This window comes from Mustelus asterias, chromosome 23 (assembly GCF_964213995.1).
Source record: "Mustelus asterias chromosome 23, sMusAst1.hap1.1, whole genome shotgun sequence".
NCBI lineage: Eukaryota > Metazoa > Chordata > Chondrichthyes > Carcharhiniformes > Triakidae > Mustelus > Mustelus asterias.
In genome coordinates this window covers 31,246,263-31,257,544 of record NC_135823.1, presented here as the reverse complement: position 1 = coordinate 31,257,544, position 11,282 = coordinate 31,246,263, and the positions used below count along the sequence as shown (strand labels likewise).

Below are 11,282 nucleotides of genomic sequence, written 5' to 3'. Positions count from 1 at the left end.
ATGAGCATGAGTTATAAAAGTTCTTAAAGATACACTAACATCACACACCCTTCTTGTAATGTGGTCAACATTGTGCACAGTACTCTAGCTATGACCCAAGTGGTTTTAAAAAAAAAAAATAGTTCTAGCAGAACCTCTCTCTTACATTCTATAGCTTCTGCAATAATGTATTGTTTCATATTTTCTAACCCTTCTATTCCTCCACCCTTCATAGTATCCTGCTATCTATTGTGCATTCCCTGCTCGCTTGCCCTCCTGAAATGCATTACATCACATTTCTCTGGCATGAATTCAGTTTGCCACCTTTCTTTTCCATCCAGCTGATCATCTGTCGATGGCTTCCTGTAAAAACATCGAGGCTGATGCTTCTGTGCCACACTGAGGGAGCGTTGCAGATGCTGTTGCCTGGATGAGACATTAAACAGGAGGTTCTGTCTGCCTTCTCAGGTGGACTTACCTTCTTTCTGAAGTAGTGACTAAGTGGCTCTCTAGTTTCAACACAAACAGATTATCTGGTCAATATCTTATTGTTGTTTGTGGGATCTTCCTGTGCATAAATAAACTGCTTCAGTTTATGACCAGACTTCAAAAATCACTGTTGGGTTGGGACATCCAGAGCTTGTGAGGTGGGGGATATAAAAACAGGGCTTATTATTTGTAGTGTAGCTTTGTGTGTGTGTGTGTGGGGGGGGGGTGTGAAGAAATAGGGCAAATAGATTAGGATGTTGGGAGATTTATATTTGAGGAAGGAGCAAATGAAAAATGTCATAGAATAGAATATGCTTGAGGGAATGAATGGCCAACTCCTCCGCCTCCTATAAAGACAAGGTTCAGTAACTGGCACAGAACAAGGTGCTGCCTGTCCCCCAAAATGGAACTCTCATATATCCAATGTCAACATTTTAGTGCAGTAATTACAGGCATGACACATTGCAAGAGATGTTCTCTTCCAAGGAAACCATTTGGATCCCAAAGCCTGAGAGAGTAGAGATGTTCCTTGTGTCCTGGCCAACATTTATCCCATGGCCAATACTAGCAAAACATATCAAATGGTCACTTGCTGTGTTCAAACTGGCTGTGATAATTGCTGATAAAATTGCGCAAAGTTCATGAGCTATCTTAAAGTGCTTCACAGCTGAAGGTCATGTAAAGGCACCCTCCTTTCATCATCCTGGGACATACTAGAAGTGTAGATCACATTAATCGAGGGTCAGTCCAGTAACATGTAACTGTTAAGATGCATCAATAACATTCCAGCTATGGTACTGGATGGTTCATTTGCAAGCAATAATGTTGTGACTTAGTCATTGTATTTTTCACTTTGCTCAGGTTAATGACACGTTAAATAGCACAACTGCCAAGCGGAAAGAAACTAGCTCACCTGAATTTGACACTTTTACATAATCCAATATGGGAACGTCATCCCAGCACAAGTTTAAATAGTCAAAGTGAAGAAGGCTCTCCCACTCTGAATACAGAAACATCTACTTAAATAAATGCAATCAAAAAAATCATTATGCTGAAAGCTGTACTTAAACAATTCAATTTAGCATTCAGAAAAATTCAAACAATCTCACGTCTGTCAAGAGTGGAGATTGCAATTGTGACTATTCAGATGATCCAACTTTAACAGGTTTCATGTGCAATTTTGCTGATAAGCTTAATTGGATAAATCAATCTGGGAAGTGCTTTATTTTTAAAAGAATAAAGTATTTGTTTTAATCCTTTTGAAATGTTCACAGCTGCTGCTAGGAGGGGAAAAAAAACCCAGCAAATACAAATCAAGAATGCAGCGCAGTTCCAAGTTAAAAAGGAGACTGGGACGGAGGTGAAGGTCGTGAAATCAGCTTTTGGATGGAAGGACAAAAATGGAGAATCAATAATGACCCATTTTACACCCACACAAATGGAAGACAAAAAGAAAGTGGTGTGCAAAACAGGCTGCTCTCACTCAGTGTACTGCTGCCCAAGGCCAACTTCACTCCTCATCTCAGCAGCTTCCCTGATGCCCGAATGTGCAGAGGATCCAAACAATGAGTGAACGAAGACCAAAAGGTCCCATGTTCGGTCCCCACTCTGGGACAGGTTAGCTCGGCAGCAAGGTGAACCAAGATTCCTGTTCAACACTGTCCAGAGGCAGCACCTCCAGAATGAGGCTGGACTGGACTTCTTGTGATGCCCACTGGACTTGAATTTCCTGCCAACAGTTAGACAAACAGTGAACAGTTTGGGAGGTTAGGAACAGGAGTCTATCTTCAACCAGATAGGAAGGAGCAAATAATCTTCCCCCCACTCCTATGGATATGGAACACAAACTCTTCAGATAGATGAAATCTTATTGGCAACATGAATTACTTAACACAGCAATTTTTAAATATTTAATTGAGAAATCATCAATACCATACATAATCATGATTAAATATGATAGCTGCACCTTGTGCACTCTGCTGCTATACACATTGTTTTGCTCTATTATTCAGATAGATATAAATTTATAGTTCAACAGGAAAGCTCAGATTTCTTAATAGAATCATATCATACAATCAAGTGTTATAGGAGCATTCACTGAGCAAAGGGCATTTATTTCCCTAAATCGGAAAGCTCGATGTTTCCTGACACACCCCCTGCCAGGAAGTGTGGTCCAGTCCCAAGCTCCATGGTCGCAGATTCAGAAATCAAGGATTGTGCCACAGAGTCAGAATGCCAGGGTCAAGATAATTTACAAGGCAAGGATCTGGAACTTCGCTGCTGCTGTGTCTGAAATAGAGAGAGAGTGATGGTCAATGTCACTTGCCCATGAGCCTTTGGAAAGCTGCTGCTAACTCCCCAAAAGCTGAGAAAGAACATCCCAAAGGCACCAGCTCCTATACGTCACCATCTCCAATTAGCCCACTGTCCCTGCTTCACTTGACACGCTACAACATTTCTAAACTGAGGTCAAACCCTCAAAACTTGGCTTCGGTTTGATGACTTTACTTTTGGTAATAGCAATAAATGAATTCTTTTTACATAACAGTCCTTAGACGTGCAGGATAGGTTGTCCCTTAGCATCAGGGGGACGAGGAAAGCTATGGGGTTAGGACCTGGATGGGAATTGTCATCGATTCAGGCTCGATGGGCCGAATGGCCTCTTTTTGCACTGTAGGGATTCTAAGATTGCCTTCCCCAACTCGGGCAGTTAATTTCTAGCGCTGTTATCCTAATCATCCCTGGGCTATTCAGCCATAGTAACCCTGACATTGCCTTGGTGTCTGAAGTAGTTATAACAGTACAGGAGAATTAACTGCCTTGAATAGAACAAACAGGATTGTTTGTGAAAACGGAATTTTTAAAAACATACACGTAGTTGAACATCCCATCTGGAAATCATAGAATCATAAAATCCTAAGTGCAGAAGGAGTCCCTTCGGCCCATCGTGTCTGCACTGACCACAATCCCACCCAGGCCCTATCCCCATAACCCACGCACTTACCGTAGCTAGTCCCCTGTCACTAAGGGGCAATTTAGCATGGCCAATCCACCTAACCCCGCACATCCTTGGATTGGAATCTCCAAAGATGCAGCACTCCCTCGGTCATCAATAGCGGCTGAGATTTTGTGCTGCGGTTTCAGATTTGAACCCAAGGCCTTCTGACTCGGAATTACTGGGCCACAGTGGATTTTCTTTTTTCCAAATGAGTTTAGCCAAGAACCAGTATTACATCATTATTATTACCAGTTACCTACATCCTACAACCAAATAAAATACTAAGATAACGTCAGCATGACAGGGATCACACAGTCACTGAAGGTTTTTTTTAAAAATAGATTCCTCTTCTGAAACAGTATTAATGAAGGAGTTTGCATGGGCTGCACTTTGATACCGATATTCCAGTGCTCACAATATTGCAATGGATATCGATAGTGAGGGGGATACTTTGAATATAGGGGCGGGGGAGGTCACCCTACAAGAAAAGCCAATGCAACGCAAAGTGCTTCTAAAAACTTCCCTCTCCACGAGCTTTCCATCAGCCATAATACATGAAGAATGAGGGAAGAATATAAAGTTAAAATTTGCCTGCTCCTGAAGTCATCTGAAATTCAAACTAGACTCCTTGATTTTATTAATTTAACGCTTCAGTGAATTTCATTGATGTCAGAGAGTTATCAGACGCAGTTGACAGGCAGCTGGGGCAGCTTAGCAGGAAATCCTTTCATGCTTTACACACACAAAAAGAAAGAGCCTTCGTATTTTGCCCCCCTTCCATCAGTGTTTTTAAATGTGGCCCGAGTCGCAATCAGAGCCTTTTAAAAAGTAATTAACTTCAAGATTTGTTTCGGATTATTTTTGTTCAAACCGTGGTTACCAATTACATAATAGGAGAATTGGGTAGGAATTAAGAGTCCAATTGTGGCAGAGGCCTGATCCAGTCATTAAGGCAACCAATTGAGTGTTTTAGTGACACTGCCCACATAACCTTACAAATTTAGTAGTCATAAATGCTCGGTAATTCTAAATCAGTTCTTCCAATTACACAGTGCCCACGATTTTAATTTGAAAAAATAGAAAAACTGATAAATTACTTTCAAAAATGAAAGTGGTCTAAAGAAAAAAAAAACAATCCTTTCACTGCAATGGCAATATAGAGGACATTAGTGTAATGTGGCTGACGGGACATCTGCAAAGTTCCAGTTCATTCCTCCAGCCTGAAATTACCTGCTGCTGTTGTCGACGGAATTCTTCCTCACTGGCAGCAATAGCACGAGCCAGGGCCAAGTCCTCCTGCTCCTCACGGCTAAACATAGGACAAACAAGGATTTGGGAGAAAAGTAAAGATATATGTATTCAGTTCAAATGTAACACAAGCACTTGTGTTAGCAGAATTGAAAGCCGCTAGAATATAAATAGCTTGCATCAAATTTACAGCATTCAACCCAATTGATTATATGCCGATGTATCTACTCCACATTTGTTACAGGTTAAGTCGTGAAGTCTTTGTCCCAGTTGCCGACTGGAACAAAACTTGAAGTGCACAAATTGTACCTGATTAAGACAGGCTACAGAGTCACAGATTAATAACGTATAGCCTCAGTGATTTACCACGGAGATGCAGGCAGCTTTACAACATTGCCCCTTAGCGTCCAAAGATATGTAGATGGATTAGCCGTGGTAAATGTGGGGGATACGGCAGGGGGAGGGCCTGGGGAAGATACCCAATCGGTGCAGACTCAATGGGCCAAATGGCCTCTTCTGCATTGTAGGAATTCTATGAATTTCTACCCCACAAATGTCTTGCAAAACCTGGGTCTGAAGAGCCTGAGAAACCTAAAACTGGACACAGGAGCGCCATCTCTGGTAGATAGGAAATGCCATCTTTAAACCGGAATGGCCCTGTCACTTTCACGTCACCCTGTCTGTGAACCAAGCTAATTGACACTGGAGTAAACAAACAGATCATTGCCCTTAACAGTCTGTACCAGACAAATCTAAGAAGTGCCATAATGCAAATTACGTTTGTAAACTCACAATAGTTTTTAAAATATTAAAAATATATCTATTCTATCACTGTGCTTTTTCTGAGATTGTGCAACATGAAGGAGTGAGAACGCAGCGCAGGATAGCATCAGATTTGTAAATTAACAAGTGAATGATAAATAAATCAGAAGGTTCCCTCATGGAGTGGCTTCAAGTTTGGAGAATGTAAATAGCTGATGATTGTAGTAGAAGGACCTGGTGGGACTAAGGAGAATACTTGGTTTAAGATCCTTGGGCTACTGGAGAGCAAAAGAAAATCTCAATGTTTAGTGTTACATCCAGGATGAGATAAATGTACAGTTTACCAAGCCCCAAGCAACATTACTTTCAAAATCTAAAATGGACAATTATTTACCTTTGCTACACTTGGACCCAGAATAAGAGCCATTAACTAATCTTCTTTCAATGAACTCAATGACTGATTTATTATAAAACAAAACTTTAAAACAAGTTGCAAGAACTGGTACACGCACAATTGTACTCTAGAAGTACATCTATCTATCTCTTTTATCCTGAGCACATGCACACACAAGGTAGGGTCGCTGCAGAGCTGGACTTGAGGCTTTATAAACAAAAGGATAAAGTTCACAGGATTTCGATGCTGTCGATCTGGCGTTGCCTCATGTGAAGACAGGCCGCCAGTCCCAGAAGATGTCTGGAGGTTCTCACTAATGGGAGCTTTGGTTCGAAGGAAAATATAGAGCTGGATCAATTCTTCTCGTCTCAGCTTTGCAAGTTTCCAAATGCAGACAAGTAATACTCATATTAGGATTCCCTGGATGCAGATTGAAAATTGCGCGTGGAGTTTCACAGAAGGCAAGGAGAGTGCAAGTTAGGACAGCCTTCCTTCTCGACTTATTCCCCAAAACAGAGTTCAAAATTTAAAGCTCCTCTGAACTTATGACCTTCTTTAAAAAAAATCTAAGTGTCCAAATAATGCAATGTTCTGCCAAATTTTAAAAGTACAATTCTTGAAAATATGGTTTTCCCAACATATTTTATTTAGAGTCCCATTCACTTCAAGTGCAATTCTCTCTTTCCAGATGGACCATTCTTGTGGATTTTACAAAAGGAAGTTGTAATGATCTTGGTTTTACTGGTTAAACAAGGGAATTTGATAAATCCTTCAGGTGGAACTTTGCAGCAGAATGGAAAAGAGCAGACTTCAGTCCTAAAGGAATAGCTCTTTCAAAGAGCTGGCACAGACTCGATGGGCCGAATGCTTTCCTTCTGTGCCATAGGATTCTATGAAAGTAGAACACCTCTTCTATTCTGTGAAAACTGTCTCCCCAGCTGGCTCGAGTCTTGATCCCCCTCACAAGTTTGCTCCAGCTGAGGGAACAAAGCAGAGCCGGCCATAGGGTCTGTTAAAGCAGTCAGCTGGAGATATGTAGCTAGGCTTATGAGTCAAGTGAGACTAGATTTCCTCCAGAGATGCTTCACCTTAGTGGCCAATTGAAAGTACAGAACTAGGGGATGGGTCTTTTTCGCTCTCCCTTCTCTCCTAATAAAAAACTCCAAATAGGATATATCCAAAACATGACATCTCAAGTTTTATAATAAAATCTTGCTAGCTGATTCTCATCGATTCCATAGCATTGGCCCACTATTTTCATACAGACCATTGTTTAAATCGTGAGAGAATGGTGAAAGCAGATTCATGCTTTCCTTCACCAAAACTCTATGTAGACAGTCCAGCTGAGCCTAGCAATCCATCTCCGAATCCCAAATAAATTACATTCTGGCCTTTCAGAACACTGGCTGCTAACACCCTATGCCATTAGACTTCATCCCATTGAACTTGCTTGATCTCTTACAGTGCTATCCTCAACCCAGTCGCTCACTCTATTTGAATGCTAACTTAGTCTCAGCTTTGTTTTATGGTTGACAAAGTGACCCTTCACAGACTTTATGTCCTAAACTACAGTTCACTGGTGGTGAATAATGCTGGAGCAGTGAGTGATGGGATCCAGTTCCAAAAGCTAGATAATGAGCTCCTGATTTCAAATGCATGAGATAGACAAAAACCCACAGGTCCAACAGTGCCATTAAAACCACTGACCCTTTTTACTGTTTGCTGGGACAGTAAATACTATCCAGCACTTTCCATGATTCCCATCTTGAAAGTAAGGAGCAGGGGGTCAGGGGCAGAGGAACAGCGAAACTGTAGCAGCCTGTAAATCCACAAACCTGAAGGCAGGCTTAAAGAACTCCATCTAAGCTATTGCTTGGCTCTTTGACTATGTACACATGGAGCTATATGTCTACAAAATGATCAGAAAATCACAAGCACCCACAGGCCATACAATGTACATTAGTTCAGCATCACAACTGTTATCACTGTGATAGGTCAGTATCTTTACTCTGTTCTTGACCATCATTCTAGTTGTTGCTATTTGTCATCTTGTTTTCGTTCCCTGCAACTTTGCTCTACATCCGTTGATGCAATAAAGATAAACATTGCTGTTTAACTAGTCTGGTCCACAGTTTCAGGGCTTGTATCCCATCCTTTCCCACTTATTTGGCATGTATATTAATGATTTGGATGAGAATATAGGAGGCATAGTTAGTAAGTTTACAGTTGACACCAAGATTGGTGGCATAGTGGACAGTGAAGGTTATCTCGGAATGCAACAGGATCTTGGTCATTTGGGCCAATGGGCTGACGAATGGCAGATGGAGTTTAATTTAGACAAATGCAAGGTGATGCATTTTGGTAGATTGAACCAGGGCAGGACTTACTCAGTTAATGGTAGGGCATTGGGGAGAGTTACAGAACAAAGAGATCTAGGGATACATGTTCATAGCTCCTTGAAAGTGGAATCACAGGTGGACAGAGTGGTGAAGGCGGCATTCAGCATGCTTGGTTTCATTGGTCAGAACATTGAATACGGGAGTTGGGACGCCTTGCTGAAGTTGCACAAGACATTGGTAAGGCCACATTTGGGATACTGTGTACGGTTCTGGTCACCCTATTATAGAAAGGATATTATTAAACTAGAAAGGGTACAGAAGAGATTTACTAGGATGCTACTGGGATTTGATCGTTTGAGTTATAAGGAGGGGCTGGATAGACTGGGATTTTTTTCTCTGGAGCACAGAAGTCTGAGTGGTGATCTTATAGAGGTCTATAAAATAATGAAGGGCATAGATCAGCTAGATAGTCAATATCTTTCCCCAAAGGTAGGGGAGTCTAAAACTAGAGGACATAGGTTTAAGGTGAGGGGGAAGAAATACAAAAGGGTCCAGAGGGGCAATTTGTTCACAGACGGCAGTGAGTATCTGGAACAAGCTGCCAGAGGCAGTTGTAGAGGCGGATACAATTTTGTCTTTGAAAAAGCGTTTAGATAGTTACATAGGTAAGATGGGTATAGAGGGATATGGGCCAAATGCAGGCAATTGGGACTAGCTTAGGGGTTTTAAAAAAAGGGGCGGCATGGACAAATTGGGCCAAAGGGCCTATTTCCATGCTGTAAACTTCTGACTCGATGGAGCTCTAACTGCCAAACACTCCTCAACTTGGTGCGAGATGCAGATTCACAACGAAAACCAAATTCAGAGTTCCTCTGGCAGTACTTGTATCTGTGCAAATACAGAACTCCCTGAGCAGCTCAGTTGGCGAGTGGCGTGTTCATGTTAAACCAAGTCAGCAGACTAGGAAGAGTCTGCTGTTAGGGCAATAATTCAGCTCAGTTGGGCACTAGCAAGTGTGCAACAAATTGTATCAATATCTCTAGCTCAAGCAGGTGGGGGGGTTAAAAAAGCTCCTTCTAACAAATACCACTGAGATAACCCTGCATGAGAGTATGTCCCTGCCTCCCAAAGTGTGCAAAGGGAGAGGACAGGGCCAAGTTTAACTGTGATCAATAGCCTAAGACAGTCTAGGCTATTATAGGAAATGCTACCAGCTCTGATGATCATTAGTGGAACTACAGCATAGGCTAGCATGTTTAGTTATGAATGGAATGAAAGTGAAAAAGCAGAACTACTTGGTAGCTGTATGAATAAGATGTTTTATAACTCTTAAATGTTAACATTCCAAAAGCTAACAGGAGCAGGTGAAACTGAATGGATCTGGAAAAAGCGGTTTTGCTTTTTACCTGGGAGCTGCATTTCTGGGAGATTCAGCCAGCGATCTCTCCAAAGCTCTCTGCAGGGCTTGCTCTTCACTCTTCCAAAAAAAAAACCACACAAGTTAATTCACAATAATGTTACTTTAGTTGCTTTACTGAGATACAGGTTTAGTGCAGAGTGCTCCTTGCCATTTCCAATTCAACTATGGTCAAGATGTAGCTCCAATTTTAATAAAGTCAAATCTTTAAAAAGTCTGCATTTGCTGCTGCATGCTAGAGATTTCAACTCCACCGGAATTATAAAACTGCTTACAAGCCAATTACATTATTTTCCCAATCTACTTGTACTGAGGGGCTGATCCAGTAACTATTGAACAGTGCATGTCTTGTTCATGCAATTAGTGCAAATTTGGCAATCCCTCTATTGACGTCCGGGGAAAATTCAGAGGCTGGGACCACAAAGCTGCCTGTACTGATGGACGGAGGTCAATCTGTCCACAGCCAGACCAGAGACAGCAAACATGACGCAAGTGCTAAAAATCTGTGAACTTTGCAGCTGGTGACTGCTATTGCTTGGGGTCATGGAGGAGAGGAACCTCTGCCTAAGGCAGGCCTTGGCACTCACCAGCACATATTGCCAGCTACTTTGCTTCCTGAAACACCTACAAGTGCACCCTTGCAAACAGTGCACCACGCAAATTAAATTAGGTACTGCTCAGCTTCTGCTAGTTTCAAGGATCTACAGCAAGAGTATACCTCCTCACACCCGATGTCAACTCCAGCTCTGCCACAAATGTCCATGTCTTTATAGGGCTTTAATTTAAACCAGTCGAGGCATACTGAACTCATAAGGGACCACACATATCTATAAAATGGTTATGCTCTTGTGTAAGGAGGGGAGCCATTTATTCCCGTGTAGTTCCACATCTGTAATTCTTAATGTACAATCTGAAAAGTTTGTAGCAGCTCGCTTTAGCTGCCACTTCACAATCGATTCATTTGTATGGTGCCATTAGTTAGCTGAAACAACAAGCCAGGCCACTGCATGACCAGGCAGGGACCAGCACTGGGTTATTTCTCTTCCAGCTGCAATCAGTTCAGTCCATATTTACAGCCCTGCTTACTGAGCCATTTTCAAAGGAGGAGTCCACTACACTAAGAAATAGCCTAGAAAGTTAAATTCCCACCTACCATCAGATCCAAACACACCGAGATTTGACCAGGTGGTTTCATGTGTCCAATACACCAACAAACATGTGAAGGATCAAAAATAAAACAGGAAAGGCACAGGTTGGTTTCTTGGGGAGGAAAAGTAGTAAATGTTGTTTTGTAGATGTGGGCATAAGTGTAAGGGTCACACTTACTGCATCTTTTAATTTATATTCTTATTTGACCATGATCTGCAGATGTGAAAATTTTAACTTTTTTTCCCCCCACTGTCTTAAATCAGAGTCCTTCATATTAGTTTCAAAAGGGTGTCTCTACCTTCATTAAAAAGAGACATCTTCTATAGTGCAGATTAAAGCATACATTAGATACACACATGCAGAAATGCACTTTGGATGTCCTTAGATTACAAGGAATTAATACACATCAAGGTTCACCTCACTTCCTTAATATTTACGTGGCAGATAATTGTGGGTTCAACCTTCACTGCAGTACAGGGGAGGGCTGCACTGTCCAAGGCACCGTCC

At 41.7% G+C, this 11,282-nt stretch overlaps 1 protein-coding gene across 3 annotated transcripts in view; it reads right to left on the bottom strand.

The window, feature by feature from the left end:
* Nucleotides 1-2,365: 2,365 nt before the first annotated feature.
* Nucleotides 2,366-11,282, bottom strand: part of zfand2a (zinc finger, AN1-type domain 2A) — a 34,875-nt gene continuing 25,958 nt past the window's right edge. For all 3 annotated transcript variants that reach the window (XM_078240197.1, XM_078240199.1, XM_078240198.1), the window contains 3 exons: nucleotides 9,616-9,686; nucleotides 4,697-4,775; nucleotides 2,366-2,757 (listed from right to left, as the gene is read on the bottom strand). In XM_078240197.1, the coding sequence (XP_078096323.1) occupies nucleotides 2,710-2,757; nucleotides 4,697-4,775; nucleotides 9,616-9,686 (198 nt within the window). In that variant the 3' untranslated portion in view covers nucleotides 2,366-2,709. The remainder of the gene's footprint in view (nucleotides 2,758-4,696; nucleotides 4,776-9,615; nucleotides 9,687-11,282) is intronic.